General features: G+C 36.1%; 1 protein-coding gene across 2 annotated transcripts in view; it reads right to left on the bottom strand.

The window, feature by feature from the left end:
* LOC139131439 (sushi domain-containing protein 2-like) overlaps positions 1-22,531 on the bottom strand; it is a 47,682-nt gene extending 25,151 nt beyond the window's left edge. Inside the window, exons 1-5 of one of the 2 annotated variants that reach the window (XM_070697477.1) lie at positions 22,433-22,531; positions 22,103-22,192; positions 10,710-10,978; positions 3,981-4,176; positions 1,267-1,362 (exon numbers count right to left, since the gene is read on the bottom strand). In XM_070697477.1, the coding sequence (XP_070553578.1) occupies positions 1,267-1,362; positions 3,981-4,176; positions 10,710-10,978; positions 22,103-22,169 (628 nt within the window). In that variant the 5' untranslated portion in view covers positions 22,170-22,192; positions 22,433-22,531. Of the gene's footprint in view, positions 1-1,266; positions 1,363-3,980; positions 4,177-10,709; positions 10,979-22,102 lie in introns of both variants that reach the window. The other variant, XM_070697476.1, reaches the window with a different exon arrangement.
* Positions 22,532-23,582: the final 1,051 nt, after the last annotated feature.

The following is a 23,582-nucleotide window of genomic DNA, read 5'->3' as shown; positions in this document are numbered from 1 at the left end:
ACGCTGTGATAGTGGCCATTTCAAATATCGATAACTTTTTTGGTAACATGTTTCTTTTGTACCGTAATTTGTATGGTGACCCGTTTAACTTTCATATTTGATTTTGGAAGAAAATGGCTTAAATTTTACTTGCACAAAGCTTGAGCAAAAGTCTTTCACTTTCTGGTGACTCATCCACTTCCTTAACAAGAATGCTCACTTCCTTTCTATTATGATATTTCAGTTCTGCTTATCTCAAAGCGAACAACTTTGCATTCTATCAACCTATCTGTTAACCAAATGCCGACAACATTTTGATGCACCGGAGAAGAGAAGTACACATTCACATCGATTTTTGTGTCACAGCAGACACGAAGCTAACATTTACAATTCGAATCATTTCCCTTATTGCGGACGATCGAAGGTTACTTTTCATGTTAGAAATAATGATTTAGGGCTGTTTGCGAATGCTCTACTCAGATCATGGAGAGTCTGCAAAGCCATTTAGATCCGAACCTGAATATGTCTCAAGTTTGAACTGCATTGGTGTAGAGTAGACAGACAAATTAGAAGCTGTCCTGTACATCTTTCATTGAATATTTGTGCTATGGTTAGAAAATGGGATGATGATATGTTGAAATATTTCTGTAAAATTTCATTTACCTTGGATTTCTTGAAGACACATATTTAACCTTAAATATCTACTTATATTGGTTGCAGACCACATTTCGATTTGCATATTGCCGGGCGATCAAATAACAGAACATTTATAAAATTGGCAGCAAAATCAAACTTACCATAAACCCATTTCTTAATCGCACTCCGCGGCACTATCGTCACTTTTCATCAAAGTTTGCAAATGTTTAATGTTTCTGGTTTAAGTTTTAAATAGAAGGCTATGTTTTGTCCTCATAGGAAGCTACTTGTTTAAACTCACAAGCTCAGTGACATTTGTTATGTAACCAATCTTTTTCTTTAGTTTTACCATAAATATTCCATGAAGTGCAGATCTTGGTATAATAAATAAATAAATGAACAAGTAAACATAGTTGTACCCACTTTCTCCCGCTCGATTTATTGTGTTATGTAATATACCTTTTCAAGTCGGGTAATAAATCATTCATTTATTATTTAATCGCTTAAAATCAGCTAATGACAGACTAAATCTTTAGGGCAAATTCTGTATCCCTCCTACATTGCATGCGTCATGACCTTTGAAGATGAAATATTATCGGACAAAACAGGTTGTGTCATACAATCTAGGGTGTTGGCTTTAAACAGACTTACTATCAGTACAAGCGTTATAGGTCGAGTTGGCCTGGTTTAACGTTTTGGCGTAGTCCATCATCAGTTCACAATCACCTTGAATCCTTGATTGTACGTCTGAATAACAAAAAAAAATTCAATCCGGGGGGAATATCAGAAACTATATATAGTCATGAGTCACTAAAGCAACAGGTTTCGGCTTTATCAAAAACATAATATCGGCAAGCGTGAAAAGTCTTCTGAGTTAAGGTCATTTCAAATACAACGCCACAGCTAAGTTTTAATCACATCAATCTGATAGGATGATGCACACAGCCATGTTTATTAAAACCTCAGTAGACCCGCTTGTGACTCTACCAATTTTTTCAGTGTTTGTTCCTTGTGTATTTTTTGTGAGGTGATTGTCCTAAGGGAGCCTTCAGTAATTACAGTTGGGTGGGCTGGGGGAATTCCACGCACACCTGTACCTTAAAATGTAAACATCCCCCATCCTCCTGTCTAAAATGTGACCCTCCCCCTTTAGTTGTCCAATATTCTAAAAATCAACCCTCCCCAACCACTGCAGTATTCTCCCCAGGAATAACTGAAACATTATCAGCTAATTTACATAACAAGCGGTTTAATTGTTATGTAAGTTAGGGACAAATTATGGAGGGAAGGGCTGGTGTTTTTAGAGGTACAGTTGCAATTTATCACGCAAACATTTTTGAAGAGATATGGTATTTCATACATTTGAGGGAGGGTCATCATATTTTGTGCAACTATAAGAAGGCAAGATGTGGCTGATAAAATGCTTGATCCAAAAATATCAAATCATAATACATCAGGCAAATTATTGACAATTTCCTCCACAAAACATACTATATCTGTATGTATTTAATTGTACTTTGCTTAAAATGGGAAGTAACATGTGCATTTGTGTACAAGAAAATGATTTTGGAATTTCATCTAAATGTTGATTCACTATACATGGCAGTCTATGATGAAGCTATGAATATTTTTTTCCAATATAAAGCTAGGTAAATCTGTGCATTTTTGTGCGCTTGATTATTGATATTAAGTTAAACGTTCTTGATTAGACTAGAGTGGTTACAATTCAAGGTTTGTGCAAGAAATTTGATTTTGGAATTTCACCGAAATGTCGATTCAGTATACATAGCAGTCTATGATGAAACTATGAATAATTTTTTTCCAATACAAAACTAGGTAAATCTGTGCATTTATGTGCGCTTGATTATTGATATTAACATTCTTGATCAGACTAGAGTGGTTACAAGTCCATGTGTGTGCAAGAAATGTGATTTTGGAATTGGAATTTAACGGAAATGTTGATTCACTGTACATGGTACAAGTAGTCTATGACAGAACTATGCAAAAATTGTTTCCAATATAATTACTAACTGTGTCTAATGTAGGATTACACTGCATCTTCTTTCCTTGTGAAACCTGTGGATAATGTGTATGTATTTTAAAGAATCAGCGTATTTCGTTGGTGATTTCCTTTTCAGGAAATATCACACAGGCAATCAAAGGTTTAGCCATAAAATCAACTTCTGTCAAAAGTGACCCTCCCCCAAGATAGGTTTATAAAATGTGACTCTCCGTTTTCTAAAATGTGACCCTCCCCGATATCCCCGGCCCACCCCTGTAATCACTGAAGGCTCCCTAAAGGGGTATGTCCCATTACTCAGCCCGCGCAAACAGCACGTCACGGCGGCATGCTTTGAAAACTGAATTAAAATGGTTCCTGCTGTACAGAAAGTCGATAATCATTTATATTATTGCCTGAATACATAAGTTTATATGCCCGAGGTCAGGTGACAATTTGCCCGACGCCAGGAGGGCAAATTGTCTCCTGCTGCGAGGGCACATAAACCCATGTATTCAGGCAATAATATTTTCATTACATGCCTCTTCACAGTTAATGCTATATGTTATTTAGGTACATGCAGGGCATTTTCAAACAATTTTACCATTATCGACCAATATCAAACAGAATTGAACGAAATTCAAAATAGCAGTACGCGCATGGATATTTTACATCAACCGTTAAGCGTCTACTGTGACGTCAAAAACGTCGAAAGTCTTCACTGGACCGGGTAATCATGGGAACCGGTCAGTACATCGTTCACCGGCCCGCTAACATTCCGGATGTTCCTATTCAAATCAATGCACTGATTTGCACTCACATCGAGGCTTGTAATAAATAACAATGATGTCTGAGATACAGGCCTCTTCACAAACTTGATACTGAGTATATTTCACACCTTCCACGGAGTGGGCCCAGAAACTCTGACTTATGCACAGAACAACAAATATTTTTGAAATATTCAAATTTACTGGTACTGCTCTGATGCTTATTTTCAAACCTGATGAACACCATACAAAACGGGATGTGATTAATGCATTGGCAACAATTATAATCCCCGAGATTTTGACAACAGTGTTACATTAGGATTTTTCAGTAAACAAACATGTTTTACAAAGATAAGTGCGAATATTTTTGTGTGCGTTCGATTGTAGATCAACATTTTTGTAGCAATAGACGTAAATTGTCGATTATTTTAATTGTCAACAGATAGGAAGGCGTTGATTAATCAAGTCATTTAATTAATATGTTTATGTCACTCTGCCCTACTCTAGAATTTTTATTCTAAATATACGAACCTCGAGTGCATCTGTTCTGCCAGGATAAGCCATAAAATTCAGTTAATGCACTCAGAAGCATGTCCTACCTGGGTAAGCAGGGTCGTGAGTAAAGTTGGCACTGATTGCCACCCAGTTTTCGCCGCTGTTGATCAAGTCCCACATATAATCAGTAGAATAGTTCGTAAACAGCGAGTCCACAAGAGCGGTCTTAATAGTGACAGGAAAGGCGTCAAAATTGTTGGCCTTGTCCCTCGTTTCGCTGATGTAGTTGGGCAGATCAGCCTGTAAGAGAGGAGCAGAAGCATGGTGACATGAAACCATATACAATAGACAAAATTTGTTTACGAAAGACATGTCGCTCATCTGTAAGAACATAAAGTTTACAGTCGGTTTATATTCGAAAAGTGACAAGATTAAATGATATGAACCCTTACGGTTAATTGTTAAGCGCCAGTGACGCCAACTTTTGATAATTTGTCCACCATTTTTGTTCTAAATGTGAAGCATAATTCCTTGTTCTACTCCCCAAAGCATGTTAATATACATTGTGTTAAGCTTTTCAACTCAGCCTGTACAAGTGTAATCTGTATTGCTATTGTTGAAAAGGGATTTCTGGCCCGGTCCAGAATTCAAATGTAAACAACAACAACAACAACAACAACAACAACAACAACAACAGTGCATTTTACACATATAAAAGCTAAGTTGACAAGCTAAACAGTGGGTGTTTCAACATTCTTTTGGGATTAGAATAAGATTGATATACAAAATAAAATAACGAAAAAAAATCATTGAAAGTTAGCGTTACTAGCTTTTTAACAAATTGTTTTCATTGAAGGAGGAGTGTTAAAATTCAGTTTTCAGCGTATTGTCTCCCGTAAGAGCAAGTGGGAAAGTACCGGAGAGCATTTTTATAGTCAGCAGACAAGCAGCTTGGAAGAATCCAATTATGGCCGCTACTGCTGAGAGTAGGATTCATAGGCGAGCGGCGAATCCACAAAAGGGCCTTATTTAGGAGTTTAATGTACCCACCTTACATACGGCCACATCATACGTCATTTGAAAGCTTATTATCTCTACTTTAAGAAAATTGACGATGTGGAGCTGCCAAGTAGGGCCATAACCTCCTAATTTGCATAATTAACTAGGGTACCCAATTTGCATAAATGCGATATAATATTTGAAATTTATTGTTAACTTCTCTGACGATACCTTTAAACTATCGAGTGATATATCAAATGAAAGGTCTTTCCATGTTGAATACAAAATGGATATTCAAAGAGATATTGAAATTGATTATACTGGAATATTTTCATGTTAATATGGAAAACAATATTTTCCCCTATTGAATAACAATATTTTAAAAATTTTAACACATACAGCAACAACACACAGCCACACCATACGTCATTTGAAAGCTCATTATCTCTACTTTACGAAAATTGACAATTTGGAGCTATCAAATCGGGCATTAACCCCCTAATTAGCATAATAAACACGCATACCCAATTTGCATAAATGCGATATAGTATTATAAATTTATAGTTAACTTTTCTAAACATACGTTTAAACTATCGAGTGATATATCAAATGAAAGGTAGTTACATGTAGAATACAAAATGAATATTCAAAGAGATATTGAAATGGATTTCACAGAAATATGTTCATATTTATATGGAAAAAATATTTTCCCTTTAGAATAACAGTATTTTAAAAATGTTAACACATAGAGTCCTATCATACAGCCACATCATACGTCATTTGAAAGCTTATTATATCTACTTGAAGAAAATTGACAATGTGGAGCTATCAGTGAAGGCCGTACCCTTTTATGTCCATAAATTACACTGGTAAGCAATTTGCAGAAATGATATATGAAATTAGAAAATTCATTGTTGACTATTCTAAACACACTTTTACACTATCGAGTGATATATGGTCTGTGGTGATGGTATTTGCATGTAAAACACAAAATTGATATCAAAAGTGATATTTAAATTAATTTACGGAAATATTTCATATTTCTGTCGAAATAAATATTTCCTCTTTTTAATAATGGTATTTAAAAATTAATTTAAGTATCAATGCAACAAAAAGATCCACACGAAAGACACTATTGTAGTTGTTGAAATGTAGCTTTGTAGCTGAAACAATGTGTCAGAGTAAGCTACAGTCAAAGTAATGGCATGATTCATGATCCAAATCATTCATGTCATTTCCCGTAAATCTAGTAATTGTAGGAATTCATCATCCTCTTCTTCACCAGCATTGTCATGAGTAAAAGGGTTGCCACAGTTATCGCTGCCTTGGCAGGAACAAAGGTCTGTGCAGGGAAGATTAATTTGACAGCAGACACAATTGGTGACATGTAATAAGAGAAAGCAGCTCCGCAAATCGTTCATATCTTAGTTGTTTGAATTTTGTGTACGGTACATGTGTATATTGTAAGTGTATATTATGTTATGTTTGGCCGTTTTATGTATAGTGTTGATTTGCCATGGCGAGACGCAACCCTAATCTACGTGTTCTGCCCTATGGGGTAGCAAGACTAATGTGACACTGCGATCCTTTGATGCTACCTTTTGAGAGTACTGAGTTGTCTTCATCAGCCCTTCATTTTCTTTTGGTGGAACATGTGCACTGATTGAATGATTGTAGGTGTTACCAATCGAGTTGTTCCACTGAAGTTCAGTTTGTTCAAATACGGAAGCTAGAATGTCTACTGTTCGTTCAGGCTGTATTTGTGTACGCTCATTTGAATCGGAGATCAGACTGTTGTAGGTTTTGTGAAGTTTGGCATCATCGTAACGCTTATATTTCCGTTTCTTATGTATGTGATTAGGCTACGCTCACAAATAACGGTGAGAGGCAGAGGAATTCGGGTTGGATTCGAAAATTTTGGGAGATTGTAGAGGGGTACTTGGAGATTTTGATCAGCATATAGGGGACCTGAAAATGTTTTGGTTCCCTTTTACTATTTACGATTCCAAGGAAATTTGAAATTAATTTAATGAAAATTTAATAACATTTAAATGTCATCCGATTGTCCAAAGTTAGTAATAATTTAACAAGATTTAGAATCGTTTGGTCGCATTTCATTACTTTTATCTCGAAAATATCTTGTATTCTCTATTGCCTTGTTGTTGCATGATTGTTCTAATGTATCGTAATGTTTCGCGTTTAACAAGGCCCTTGAATGTTGCCGTTTGGTTTCGTGAACCGCAATGTATCTGTTGGTTTTGTGTGTGTTTTGCAGTCGAGAATGTCCTCTTTGTTCCACCGATGACCTTTATAGATAATGAGGTCTAACGATATGATTTCTTGAGAAGAGCTTTCGAAAATTTGAAAGTATGATGCATTTTTTCATGTTTGATATGAATTCATTAAGCTCGTGTTGAGTTCCAATGAAAATCATACATCATTTCTGAATCTCAGTCAGAGCGATATTTGTTCAGTGTGTTGCTGAATTATTCTCACTTTGTCTTGTGAAATGTAATGTCGGGAATTTCTGGTAAAACTGGAGATCTCGTACCGCACCTAAATACATGACGGTAAAATTCACTGTTGACTTGAAAGTGTTGTTTTTCAAGATTATTTTCAGCATAGCTATCATGTATTTTGTTGTTGGTTGTTTGATTATGCAATCATTTGATGATCTTTCCTGATTTAATGCTCTGTCGACTGATTCCATTAATTGGTTAATTGTGCGTTGTATTAGTGTACATTGAAACAATGTCTAGTGTTACCAATGTCGCATTGGCCGGAACTTTTATTGTCTCAATTTTTCGTGTAAAATCAGTCGTATCTTTGATGTATGTTGTTTATTCTTCACGATTTATTTGAGAAAATAGTCAGTGAATTCTGATCTGTGAAAGGTTGGACTGCATCATCCACTTATAATTGGGCGGCCCACGAACTTTCCTCGTGGGCGTCATTTTGTTCACTTGTATTTTTAGCATAATGTACCAACTTGTAAGTGGTGCTAGTGTTTTACTCTTAACTAGAATAATCGCCATGGCTAATTAACACTTAATATAAAACAGCCAAACATAATATACACTGACAATATACACAATATCATACACAAAATGCAAACAACGAAGATATGAACGGTGTGTTGAGTTGCTTTTCCTGCATTATATGACAATAAATACGATAAATGAAATATGGTGCCTTCCGTCTACATATTCCACATAACTGAACTGAAAATACAGATGTAACATATAGTCTAATAGATGTAGTAACCAATGATGTCTCCATCAACAAGATTTCTAGAGAAATTGAAACAAAAATGACATCAATAATACAAAAGGGTCATTCAACACACAGCTATTTATAACAAGATTGGAACTAATTTGGGATAATTGGATGGTGAAGTAATGTCGGTTTAATTTGCAAATTTAAGCTCATCTGCTTTTCTTTTTACTTGTAATGTTTTTAAGAGTAACTTGTTATATTTCAACACTCAACTATAGAGCACAAAACACGCTTTAGAAAATTTGCAAAATATGAAGACCCAATTATCCCAAATTAGTTCCAATTGGTTTATGTATTCTTGTTGTTCAGCTATAAGGAATTAGACAGGAAAATATTCCAGTTTTCGTATCCTTAATAAACAAAAAATCAATTGCAAAACAAATTTAGATATTTATCCCCAAAACTTAAGCATTATTCGTTATTAGTACACAATATTTTGAATATTATAAACTAGTCAAAACGTTTACGATTTAATTGAAAATATTCAATAAGATATTTTGAATACACGTTTGGAGTTCATGATTCTATTCTACATGCAAAAACCTATCACTTGATATATCACTTGATAGTTGAAAAGTAAGTTTAGAGTACTTTACAATTGATTTTTGTAATTTATATTGTATTCATGAAAATTAGGTACCCGTTTGCATTATGCAAATTAAATCATTACAGCCCTATTTGTCAGCTGCATATCGTCTTTTATCATGAGGCAGAGATAATAGGCTTTCAAATAACGTTTGATGTGGTTGTGTGATGCGGTTCTATGTGTTAAAATTATTATAATATCGTTATTAAAAAGGGGAAAGTATATTGTTATACATTAGTACAAAAAAAATTTAGTAAAATCATTTTAATATCTCTTTGGATATCCATTTGTATTCTCCGTGCAAATACCTTTCATTTGATATATCACTCGATAGTTTAAAGTATGTTTATAGTAGTTAATAAATTTCTAATTTTATATCGCATTTATGCAAATAGGGTACCCATGTAAATTATGCAAATTAAGGGCAACGTCCGTACTTGACAGCTCCACATTGTCAATTTTCTTGAAGTAGAGATAGTAAGCTTTTAAATAACGTATGATGATGCTGTAAGATTGGCTTTTTGTATTAATTTTTTTTAAATATTGTTATTGAAAAGGGAAAATATTTTTTCAATATAAATATGACAATATTTCAGTAAAATGAATTTAAATATAATTTTGAATGTCTTTTTAGTATTCTACATGCAAATACCTTTCATTTGATATATCACTCGATAGTTTAAAAGTATTTTTCGAGTAGTGAATAATAAATATCTAATATTAATCGCATTTATGCAAATTGGGTACCCGTGGGACTTATGCAAATTAGGGGCTACGGCCGTACTTGACAACTAAATGTTGTCTATTTTCTTCAAGTAGAGATAGTAAGCTTTCAAATGATGTATAATGTGGCTGTATGATGTGGCTGTGTGTGTTCAAATTTTAAGATATTGTTATTCAAAAGGGTTAAATATTTTTTCAGTATTAATATGAAAATATTTCAGTAAAACGTTTTAAATATCTTTTTGGATATCAATTGTGTATTCTACATGCAAATACCTTTCATTTGATATATCACTCAATAGTTAAAAGTATGTTTAGAGTAGTTAACAATGAATTTCCTAATTTTATATCACATTTATGCAAATTGGGTACCCATGTGAATTATGCAAATTAGGGGGTGGTTATGGCCCTACTTGGCAGCTCCACATCGTCAATTTTCTTGAAGTAGAGATAATAAGCTTTCAAATGATGTATGATGTGGCCGTATATAGGTGGGTACATTAAGTGTGAAAAATGGGTGTGTCTGCCGCTCGCCTATCAAGTAGCGGCCAAGCTTTGCCGTTGGGAAGGATCACAAGGTGGGGGGGGGTAGTGGGAGGTTCATAATAGGAAGATTGGTTGCGGTAAGTTTTCCATGTGGAAGCTAGGTGAATCGATCAGGTTGATGGTTGATCAGACGTCAGTCGGAAGAGCCCGGAAGTTTTAAACTGCTGATAACGTGTTAAAAACTAAACATTTCAAAACATAGTAATTGTGTGTGAGTATTATGCGGACTTCATGAGAAAACCCTAGTAAATTAGTCAGCAAGGCAAACTGGCGAACGATATTTCTAAATATCATTATAAATAACCCCACTCTTCCCCAATTGAAAATGGCTCCCTAGTATAAGCATCTTTCCTGTTTCCATGGTGAAATTTGTGGTCGGCATCGTCGCTTGCATGCATTCTGCCTGTCGTCCCCTTCTAACCTAAACCATTGAGCATTGTAAATAGTTACCGCTTTTATAACAATCTCTATAGCCTTTGCTAGAAAATTCAGCTCAGACAGCTTTAATAGTATCAAATTGCGCTGGTTTTTACTATAGTGGCAAACTTTTTAACAATAGGTGGTAGCTTGACAACATCTGACACAACACCGTGTCTATTTTAATTGTTCTATCCATAGACAGTTGAAAAACTTTCTCGAGTGTCTATGTTCTATCTCAAAAAATTTAATGTGTGTCAAAGCGGCTAGGATGGAAAAGTCGTACCTCAAACAAAGCGTCAATTTGAGCATCATTCAACTGTTCTCTCCCGGACCTTACGTTGACGAAATCGCGGGAAACACCCAGCGCACTGGCGAAAACACTCCACGCGTTCGCCTTCTGAAATCTGAAGCGATAGCCTATAATCAATTCTTGTGTTGAACTTCGAGGGTCGGTCCTTCTGTAGGCTTGCTTATAAAGTTTGGATTCAGATTCCTTGCCTGCGATGTAGCTCTTGATATGGTGGAATTGGTCGTTGGGTAATCCAGCCAATTCTGAAAAAAGAGGAACAGAGTTTCTTCCTTGTGAAAGCGAAAATACTATAGAGATTGAAGTAAACAGTGTCGTGCCGGCAAGACTCGTTTTCAACATCATCCCGTGTTTTGCAAAATAGCACAAAGAATGAAGAAAATCAACTGTATCAAAGATTGCAACAAGTGTTTATTGACAGTGCACAATATGCAGCGCCCTTGTCCAAGTGAGCTTCGAAGACTTCATCTCTTCTCCTTTGAATTTATCGTAGCTCTTTATTTGCTGAAAGAAATTATATTGCTCAACATTTACGCCCGGTAGTGGCACTCTCGCTGGAAAGGCTTAGAATCCAGGCTTGAATCAGCAAAATTTCAAAATACGCCTTGTGTTTTTTCATTTTTAACAAAAAAATACACCGTTCCTTATCGTGAGAAATATGGAATGAAAATAAACTAGAAAACACCACGAAATTTATAAAATTTAGGAGTGGGTGAGATAATTAAAAATGCAGTTACAACCACGTCGGTGTTGTGTAGAGCAATTAGGTTATCTTGGCACGTCAATGCAGTTTATTGTCATTGTATGCACCAGCTTACCTCCATTACAGTCCGGATCAATGTGATAACTTTTTGAAAAAAAGATGAATGACGTCCTCATAAAAAAATATCAATTTTCATTTAAGCGCTGGCATGGCTGTGCATCTAAGAAGGTGTTCACCAATTTCAAAAGGGGTATCATAGTTCTTGTACTGATCAGCTTTTGCAAAAATTACCCAATTTTCGTGTTTTCATTGACCTAGATGATGAACAAAAACCCACGTACGGGTACCCATTTCCCCTGAGCGTGCCATCATCGGGCATGACGTTCGCGATTGCTGCAATGACGAGCGCTGTTGTCACTGGACTCAAAATTGATCGTATATAACAATAGAAATGAAAACCTTGGACCACATTTTCAAACCATTCCACAACAACGTGAAACGCTATGCTCTTGCATTGGTTCTAGCTGAACGCGGCAGTAAAGTGCTTCTTGATGTAATTCTTGGTGACGGACCCCCCGGTCCAAAACAGAAATGAAAGTAAAATAAACTAAAGCCTTTATTGAAATGGTATCCCTTTTCGGATCTTATATTTATATATATATACAATAAAAGTCCGATAACTACAACAGAATAAACAACAACAACAACAGCAGTGTATACATATGGAAATCCCCGTGACGTTTTTTTAAGGATACGCACATATTCAATATATCACATGACATCACCTCTAGCACATCAGTCTCTCTATATGTGACAAGAAAGCTTTTCGTTGGACACGCAAATGTTATGACACAAACATAAAAGTTCTACATTTGCAGTATAAATAGTGGATCACAGTGAATTGAACTCGCTAGTGACAGGCCAGAGACTTATTTGCAGGTAACCCTGGAGCTATCGATGGAACCAATATTCCATTCACGGCTCAAGAGGTTACCTTTCAAGACACTAGGGTCACAGACAGAGTTTGGCTGTGCTGTGACTAAGGATTAGGTTAGAAGCTGAAAACATGGCGAAACACGGATAGGTATTAGCTTACCTAACATAGAGGCAACAGGTAGAAGTACAAAAAGCGAGGCACAGTGGGTGAATGCCGCCGTCGCGTTGTCGCATTAACTGCATGTTGTATGAAAGCATTTAAAGGGACATGTTTGTGAGGAAAAAATAATTATTATCTCCTGCACACGAGATAGTACCTTGTGCGCACGTAAAGTTATCTCGTGCGCACCAGATACTTTCTCGTGGCTACGAGACAAATTTCATGCGCACGTGATAGTATCTCGTGGCCACGAGATAGTTAGTTTCTAGTTCGCAGGCGATATTATCGGGTGCGCACCAGGTAGTGTCTCGTGGCAACGAGATACTATCAAGTGCGCACCAGATACTATCATGAGCGCAAGTGAAACTATCTCGTGGCCACGAGAAAGTATCTTGTGTGCACGAGATACTATCTGGTACGCACAAGATGATTTCACGTGCGCACAAGATAGTATCATGTGCACACTAGATACTAAGACGTGCGCACCAGATAGTTATCGAGTCTTTTATTGCCTTGCTAAGGTGCCCACATCTATAATTAGTCATTCATTGGCCATATTGGTTCTCTTTTATGTTTTTTGTGCATTTGAACATAAATTATGAAGCAAATATTGAACTCCATTCTACCCCTCATTGATCACTTGGCTGACTTATTGTGCAATATGTATTGATAATGTGTATGCAATTTATTGTTTAAATTTAGAGTTTTATTGTTTCATGTTTTTGTTTGAACAAATCGAATTATTACTTGCAAACCAAAAATTATACCCCAGTTCTAACATGGTTGACACAACAATCATGTTTGCTTAAATGAACGATGCCAGAATAAATTTGCCAATTTGACTTCCTTTTTTGCTAATACCTTCCGATTTATTTTATGTATATCCAGACTTTACATTTAGCCAATATCCTGTCCTCTTAACGAAGAAAATGTATCTTGTGAATAGGCTATCATTACAGTCGTGCTGCAAAGCTATCAGCTTTGTGTAAAATGTTGCTACATATTTTGTTGTGTTTCTTTTTTATGTTAATATCGTCTGATTAGTTTTGCATGAGAATAATATTCATAACACGGTTATGATATTTTGTGGGATGTCGGGTCTGATATCGCGTAATCTTCATTTTTGTAAAATTATACATTCCGACCAGGCTGATTATAGAACAGATAAGTGTGGTATTTCGGCAAGCATGAAACTTCGCAGAACCATCAATGGTGTATCACTTAGTACAAAAATAACGCTAGCCACCAGAAAATCCAAGATGTCGGCCGTGTGGCAGCCATTTTCCAATATGGCTGCTGTGCAAGTATTTTAAGGTATAAAAAGCACAATTTATTGACGATTTAAGTGGTTTCTATGTCAAATTGTATGTTTTTATGTGCCTGAGGCTGTTTTTGCAGGTTGTAAGGCATATTTTGTGATTTTGTCGATCCAATATGGCGGCCGTAATGGCGGCCATTTTCCAATATGGCTTCCATGCTAATCCTAGTTTTTACGGCGTAAAATGCACAATATATTATCCGTTTAAATGGTTTTTGCGTCAAATTGTATGTTTTTATGTTCCTGAGACTACTATTGCATGTTTAAAGGTATATTTATTGATTTTATCATCCAAGATGGCAATTGCATGGCGATAGCGGGCTTACGGGCAAATCTATATACTATATATGGCATAAAAAGCACAATTTATTTCCGTTTAAGTGTTTTTTGTGTGAAATCGTATGTTCTTTACATGCCCGAGACTGTTCTTCCAGGTTGAAAAGGCATGTTTTGTATTTTTGTTTATCTAAGATGATGGCTGTATGGTGGCTATTTTCCAGTACAGCTTCTAAGCAAAATCTATATACTATATGGTAGGGCAAAAAATGCCCATTTCATTACCAAGTTAAGTGAATTTACGACTAATTGCATGTTTGTATATGCCTGAGACTGTTCTTTAAGGTTTTAAAGGTATATTTTGAAATTCAGTTCATCTCGAAAATGAAAAACATATAAAATTTACCTATTGAGCTAGCACTCATGGAACCATAGCCAACTGCCACAAAACTTTTGTGTACTTTTTCAGACCAAATACTAAAACTTTATCTTGTCAACATTAGCGTGATATTAGTTTAGGCAGAACAACTTCAAAGTACGGTACTGAGCAAATCAGACCACTGCGATAACACCAACATCCACGGCACATTCTCTATCATACAGCCACATTTTGTCAACTCTTGACAACTTTCACCGATAGGATATGGACGCGCTAAGTGTCACCTTCTTATTCCATCCCATTCGCTTTGTGTATAGGTTTACTGGGCGAATTATTCATTTCCTGTCCCTATATATGACCTGCCTACTATACATCACATTTGGCATGTTGTATGGGTGTCAAATGAATTGGAGGAATTAAATTATGGTCGTTGCTGCTTGCAAATAAGTCCAATCTTGCATCATTCATATGTATAGCTGTGCTCGATCTATCATCCATATATTTAATAAACTTTTTCTAAAACTGCAAGACCCTCATTAATGGCTGAGTGTTCGAAAGGTGTTAGAGATATCCTCAAAGACATTCCATGAGTACCATGCAGATTTCTTTTCCCTTACCTTGGAAAGCAGATACAGGATGAAACAGGAAATGAAGGCAACACACATTGTTTCTACCTTTTTTAGTGATATGGTATGAGAGTAAATTAATGTGGTTTCACGACAACGATAAATATGGTAAGACATGCACCAGTGAATCAAGTGTGATTTGACCCATGTCATGTGATCTAGGTCCCCGGACAAACGATTTTATTTTTTGTGATTCGTCTAAATGGTGTTTCAGGACCAAAGTCAGGTCCCTTCATCGATCACTCGAATAGTTTTGTATCCCCACATATTCAGTTTGATGGTCGCCATTGTTCATCAAAGCGACTTGCTAGAATCGTTATGTTGTGGTCTGATTGTTGCGTAGTTTGTTATTCAGACCGTTTGTTTAAACTTCCCCGTGTTTGCTTTTGCTCGGACAAAAATGTATTTTATGATTTTATTCCTTTTACATGCTGTGATAGGTTTGTCATGTAGGTAACCACATCCTCCAAAAAGAGAGCTACCGTTGCACTAAACCACGTGTCCGGCACCGCACAACCAAGACATAACAACAAACAGGCTTCTCAAACAAAGAAAGCAAGAAACCTGAAATGCAAAAAAGACACGAAGCCCGTAAAAACAAATGGAAGGTTAAAAAAACACAAGAACTAAGAAAGAACCTCAGATATATCAAAAACCTTTCAAATAACATGTTAATCAAAACATTGAGCAAAGGCTTGGAATATACTCCAACTCCAAAATACCCACATGGAAAGAACTCGTACGAGATATAAATATATTAATGCGCATCATGAGATAGCGTTATATCATGAGAATCAATCAATCATACAACCTTTCACAGATAACTCCATGTTTCCACATCTGACAGTGGATAAACCGAAACAGGAAAGCTATCTGGAAGTAACTAAGATCATTATATAGCAGGCATTCCTTTTGAAACCCATATAAGAAACAACATGCATGGCTTGGGCAGATAAGACTGTCTTAACAATTTATCCCAAAACAAACATTTCACAATAAAGCTCTTGATAAAGGAAGGGGCATAATAATTATGAATACGATAGATAACATTAAAGAAAGTAAAAGAGAGATTCAAATACAAACTATTACTGTAATGCACACATGTCGACATTAACATGGACATGGAAAAAGAACTTGAAAACATGTGCGACAGGAAAATCAAAGAAAAAATATGCACACCATGATAGTATCTTCTCCCAAAATACAGAAACTCCCATCGGAAGGAACACTCTTTACATGATGCCTTATTATAAGTGGCTGTTTCCAGCCAAAAAAAGGAGATCTCGGAATTTCTAGACTATTTCATAAAAAATGGTCCAAAGAAAATCAACAAATATCAAGGACACAAAAGACTTCTTTAACAAGCTAGGATAAAAAATACCAGAAAACCCTATTTTGATAACATTAGACGTCACGGTGGTATCAATGCACACAAACACGCCACAAAAGGACGCCATAAGCGCAGTGATCGTGGCGATGGACCCTAAAATAGCACTACCCTACACAAACAATGTCAAAAAAAATCCCGACAAAAAACTGCATAAAAGCCCTTCTTTCCATTATTCTCAAACAATATATTGGAATTCAACGGAGAAAAGTATAATCAGAGGCAGAATTTCTACATTTTAAAACCCAATCAAAACCGACTGAAACGTTCCACTATTTATGAAGAAGTTCCTGTCACCCAAACAACATTTTCAATGGATTTGTTGAAGTAGAATTCTTTAAAATGCTCACACATGCAACAACAATGTGGACTTCATAAACAGAGTCAATTTCTTCACACGAATACGTCAATAACTAACTAACGGATAATAGGGCTGGTTAATTGGCATTTTACATTTCCCCCATCGCTTGTTGTAAGCTAAATACACTTACAGACATACAGAATTCGACTATATCATATAGACATAAATAGCAAAAAAGTGGTTGGGAAGTGAATATTTTTTATTATGAATTTATTTTTAGTTGTTTAACACATTAAATGTACTTATTTTCTGTAATTCTATGGCAGTGCAATTTTCTGACTCAAGAGTGGACAATGTATAACATAATAAACATCAGAAATAGACTCAACACAGTTGAAAACATGGCTATAGCCACCAAAATTGTTAAAGTCAGATGATAGTCTCCATAATCATCAATGATTCATTTTTCCGGTAGTCAATTTGGCGGCCATCTTCAAAAATGGCCGCCATATTGGATTTTTGCGTGGCTAACGTTTTTTTTTCTTAAAAAGTGACCTAAAAGGTGCCTACTTGCCAATTTTCATACTTGTATCACAATTTGAAATACTTTCTCACTTGTCCGCTCTACCATGGTCAGTGTAATACAGCTGTACTTTTAATGAATCTTATTAGGAACGCATGCCGCTTCATTTTCAGCGGTAGTTGAAAAATGAATTTATTCTCACCAATCCCTCTTTTGTTCGATATTATCTGGTGCGCACGAGATACTGTGTCGTAAATGAGGATTGTCATATAATGTCAACTGAGTCAGAAAGGATAGTTTCATCATGAAATAAAACATGTATCACATCAGTGAATTTTTCAGAAACCAAACGCGAATTAAATAGCTTTGTTTTGAATGAAATACATGGATAAAAAAGAGTTTGAAAACCAAATTTTCTTTAAAAAATGATTCATAGATGATATCCCTTCGGTACAATCATTCTTGAGCACTAAGGGTGATTGCTACCATTCAACAAATTGCAAAAGGAGAACAAAAAGGGGCTTTAATCGGCAAGGTGAATAAATTCAACTGTCAATGAGATGTAAGCTTCATGAGATGCAATTATCAACATTCGATTTGTTCCGGCAAAATAAACTAATACAAAATCTACAGTTCCCATTGTTTACCGTCTTCACTTTGTTTACCATAAAGGCAGAGCAAACCGCTCAGTCAGATGATAAACAAGAGGTAGAACAAATTTCAAAATGTGCTTCAAAATTTGCTGTCAATGTTTAAGAAACATAGAAGAAAGCCAATATGGCCTACGAACGACCAATCAGAAATTCGGACACCTTTGCTAAGATTTAGAAGGTTCAATAACTATCGAGTGCGAACGTGATACTATCACGTGCGCACGAGAAACTTCCTATCACGTGCGCACCAGATAATATCACGTGTGCACGAGAAACTATTCTCGTGACCACGAGAAGGTATCTGGTGAGCACCAGATACTCTCTGGTGCGCACCAGATACTTTCACGCGCGCACAAGATAGTATCTCGTGCGCACGAGATAGTATCTCGTGCGCACGAGATAATTTTTTTTCTTTCTCACAAGAAATTTCCTTATGGGCTTTCATAGTATTAACTAACAGCTGAACTCTGCAAGTCATATATATGACTGCCAACTCTTGTATAAAACCGTGATGTATAACTTTTCTTTGGGAGACTGGCGACTTTCAGAAATTGTATTTACTGCACAGCAAAGGATTTCCCCATCAAGTAATTTGCATGCATCATCTGTGAGTGTTTCTTACCATCTTTAAAGAAACAGAAAATAAAAGGTTGCGCAAAAAATGGCAGGTTTTTTGTCCAGAGAACTGAAAGACAGTAGTAACATTATTTCCCCTTCTTGTGTTCATTTCTCGATCAGTGTTATGGATATATTATTGGTCCTGTCGAAAATACGGTCCCTTTGCACCCCATAGACATTATGAAACTTACATTTGCATAATCCCCTGGTACATTTTCGCTAGTGTGATCGCATTGCGTATCAATGAATGGCTAATTACAGACTTCTCCAAAGGGATTTTGGTCTTGCCATTGATGTATATACACAGAAAATCGAGTATAAATGCAGTTAGGTGGTACTGCACGAAACAGCCTATTTTGCTAAAACTCACTTTTTTCAAATATTCATTATATTTTAAGTAATTTGTTAACCCTAGATGAAAATATCAGTCGGGTTCACCTTTTAGCTTGTCAAGCAGGCGCAAGTTGGATGATGAAGCGTTAATTTATGCAGATGTATGTAAATCACCTGATTTTTTGGCTTCTCTTTTCTACCAATTTCAAGATTTCCAAAGAATTTAACTTCACTCTGGCTGTGTCAAATTTTCTGAAATTTTCACGTTATGTTCGTCAGATACTATATAACAAAAACGAACATTTGTTCGGCAATAAAATTCTTACATTTTGAAGAAGAGGCATTTTAATTTTGCTTATCATGAAAATAATCACCTTTTTGAGTGTCAGTTTTTTAACCCCTCCATTTTAGAATGAGGATACAGAATGCAAAATGAAATAGTCGTTTTTTTCTACATATTATCTTGCTTTAAGTGAAATATAACATTTTAGAAAATAGTATCAATCTATGACTTAATTTTTAACATGAATACCAAATTTGAGATTTTCTGCCCTGGATATGTATCCCTTCATGTATTACTGAGACCGTCTCGGCGATTCTGTATTCTTAGATTTACTATTATACAAGGCAATATAAATACGCCTCCTTTTACTACTGCGTCTCTTAATGCGTCATCTAATTTTGTGGCCCTTTTACTTATCTTCATGTTAGCTTCGGAGAGAAAAAAGTAGAACCTTACCGGACATTATCATTTGGTGTTACAAAAATACCGCTATCATACGGCTTTCTAGTGGAGAAAATTTCCGTATAAGCTTCGGACAGTAACGAAAGACACTGACAAAAGTAGACGGGAAACAATACATGAGTACAGTCTTTTCTCGGTGGAAATCTACGTCCCGCTACTAACCAACGGTCGTGAAAATTGCGAAAAGTAGCTAGTTTAGTATGTGTGTCATGGTTTGTGTTGGTGGTCAGTTCCGGCTCTTGTTGCGCGTAATTGCGAAAATAATAACCATTAAAACCGATTTCGCAAGGCGAAGCTTCGTTCTCAAGGGACTAGCGGGGGGGGGGGTTGGGGGGGAGGGTGTACGACCAAAACGAAAGTTATCGGGCATTAAAGCTGTTATTTCGTAATCAATTGCCACTAATTCGCCTCTCCCTTCACTGGTCCGTTTTTAAGCACAAATTTGAGACGAAGAGATATCAATGTCCATTTCCATATTGGCACGAAGTGTTATAGTCCGTGGGCTAGAGGGGCTCTACGTGTACTACCCACAGGATAACAAATCTGTATTTTTTAGAAGCCTGGGAATCCCTACAATACGAAATGGAATTTTTACAGAAAAAATATATTGATGCAATAGCTGTTACGGTCATGTTATGAAGGGTACCGCAAAATCACGATTTGCCACCCACTCAAATATGTCATTGTAAAGACTTATTAATTGCCTTTAAAATGATACCCAAGAAGTCAGGTGATGTTACAAAATAAGCTCAGCAGATGACTTATAAGAAGAATAATTTAACAAAAAAAGGTTCCAGTCGACGTCTGCAGTACTGTGATTTTGCTATACCCCTCAAAATATGGCTGCTACAACTATAATCCCAATATTTTTCTGTTAAAAGTCTATTTCATATTTCTGACATGACCCAATACCAAATACAATGGATTTAATACCAAAAAATTGCCCTTTTTATCATGTCTAGCTAAAACATTCACAGAATTTGATCACGCTAGCTATGACTGTCACAGTAATTCCTATATAAACCTTTGGGTGTGGGGTACGTTTTGGTCATATGTCATGAAAACTTTACAAGATATTGCATGTTACCATATTTCATTCTAAAGAGTAGTATATTACCTTTCTAATGATACCTCAAATACCATGTTGTATTCAATAACAAGTTCAGTAGACGAGTTACAAGAAGACAGATTTAACAAAAATGCATGCGAGTCAGCAATATCGGATTTTGCGGTATCCTTCAAAATATGACTGTCACCTCTATAACATCCCAATATTTTTTTTGTTAAAAGTCCATTTTATATTTCTAAAATGTCCCTGTACCAAATAAAACAGATTTTATACAAAACATTTCTTTTTTTATTGTGTGTAGGTAAAAAAATTGTATAATTTGACATTATCTATAACAGTAATTTTCGATGTAAATCTTGGGGTATGGGGTAAGTTTCGGTCATATTTCATGAAAACTATACAAGATATTGCATGTTACAATATGTCAATTTAAAGGCTAGTTAATTAATTTTCTAATGATACCTAACAAGTTAGGTTATATTCAAAAATAAGCTTAGCAGATGACTTATAGGAAGACAGGTTTAACAAAAACGCATGCGTGTCGGCAACTCTGTGATTTTGCGGATCCGTTCAAAATATGACTGTTACAGCTGTAGAGTCCCAATATTTTTTCTGTTAAAAGTCTATTTCATATTTCTGACATGTCCCTTTACCAAATAAAACAGATTTCATACAAAGCATTGCATTTTTTATTATGTCTAGCTAAAAAATTGGTAGAATTTGAGATTTACTTGAATTTGCGATGTTTAATTTTGGGGTATGGGGTAAGTTTTGGTCACATTTCGAGAAAACTGTAGAAAATATTGCATATTATAATATGTAATCTTAAAGAGGAATAAATCGCATTTCTAATGATACCAAACAAGTAAGTTTATGTTAAAAAATAAGCTCAGCAAATGAAGACAGATTTGACGAAAATGCATGTGGGTGGCAAAACCGTGATTTTGAGGTACCCTTTAAAGCATGATCGTAACAGCTATTGTATCCCTACATTTTTTCTGTTAAAATACATTTCTTATTCTAGGGATCCCAAGGCTTCTGAAAAATACAGATTTGTTATCCTTTGGGGACATGTAGACCCCCCCCTCTAGCCCACAGCCTATGAATTTCACTCGCAATGTTTTTCTCATAATTTTATCAAAGCCAGAAGGCCAAGGCTACCCAGCGCAAAGGGGAATTTATTGCGCAAATGTTTGCAAGCTACCACCTTGATGTTGCATACTCACGCTTCATACGTGTCATAAAAAAGACAAGGTAGTGATTATCGCGATGTGGCAGTAGGAGAAGTGAAACAGAACTCATCGATAAATATATAGTTTTAACAACATGAAACACTACTCACCAGTTGACGAAAATAGTGGCAAAATTGTCAAAATCAGTACCCAGATAATGTGGCGCAATACGTCCATCTTCGCCACTCACATACGTGTCTCTAAATAAAGTGCAGATGATATCAAGGTTCACAATATAATCGCTTGACTTTCAACAAAAGATATACTGCCTTCTTGTTACAATGATTGATCCACACCTAATTGCTAATCGTGCTTAACTTGAATAGGATGGCATATGGCAGCATGAAGATGGCACCCCCTGAATTCAGTCGTAGAAACTCGAGTCTCAGTTGTTCAAGAAAAGAAAGTGAATAGGTCGAGGACTCAAAAGAAGTGATCACTTTACAGTTAAGTTCCTTCTCCCGCCAAGTGACCTTGTCCGACCGCCCCTTACGCTTGTATAGATCCTTCCGTAGTGTTACGACCCTGTTGTCCGTAGCGTTGTTAGAAGTCGAATAGGAATTTACAGTGGTCTCAACGGATTAAAAACAAAATATCCCCCTCAACGGTAAACATGTTTTGGGATCGCGCGCATTCAGTTACTCTGACCGGGATAGTCGGAAAAATATGCGAACTTCCTACCCAATGAAAAAAATGTTGATGGCCCCGGTGACATCGTCATTGCCTCAGTAAATTTTTAATGACTTTATTGGCAGTTTTGTTCCTTTTTATTTAAAGATACATTGACATGACCACTTAAGCCTTGAAACAATAGCCTGTGCACACATTAAAAAACAAGTCTTGAATTAAATGCAACTTTCAATGATCAAAATGGCCGCTGTCTATATACATTCGCACTGTATGTTGACAATAACATCAGCAGAAAAGCGGTTTTTTTCTCGAGACCCAGTTCTTCTTTCAACTCTCTATTCAAAGAGTGCTTTGTCTCGGAAGGTTAAAGGTTGGTGCGTCATCATAATCTGCATCAGAGTCTATTCCTGGCTCTGATACATCATTTGTTTTGTAAGGTTTTAAAAACGATTTCAAATCTTTCTCTCAGTTTTTTCTTTCCTGGGTTACATCATTTGTAGCTGCTTTATTTTTTCACTTGATCCCTCTGGTATGAAGATTCCCCTCAGTAGATTCTTACCATACGTGTATTCACTGAATTCTCTGAATTCATTGAACTTCCAATAAATTGCGCACTCTCTTTCATTATTGCAAACGTTTTTCATAGTTGTGCATTTTCCCGTGGAAAGACTAATATTTATACCGTCCTACCATCACGAATGCCAGAGTTTACACCCATGTAGGCATTGCGACAGTGGTCAATGACACAAGCCAAAGCGCTCGTTGCTATCTCCTGAATAGGGGGAAGGGAAGAGATCGAAAATATCGAAACCATGTCAAAGTATCAATCTTTCCAGTCTTTCTTATAGTGACGGGATGCTCTACTAATAACAAATGAACTTACACGGATGCTCTCTGTTTATTTATTAGACATTTAGCTTCACCAGTGGCTTGCCTTATCTCAGCCAAAGCCATTTCCGC

Source organism: Ptychodera flava, chromosome 4 (genome assembly GCF_041260155.1).
Source record: "Ptychodera flava strain L36383 chromosome 4, AS_Pfla_20210202, whole genome shotgun sequence".
Taxonomy (NCBI): domain Eukaryota; kingdom Metazoa; phylum Hemichordata; class Enteropneusta; family Ptychoderidae; genus Ptychodera; species Ptychodera flava.
The sequence above is the reverse complement of the archived record's forward strand: the minus strand, read 5'-3'. Positions and strand labels throughout refer to the sequence as shown.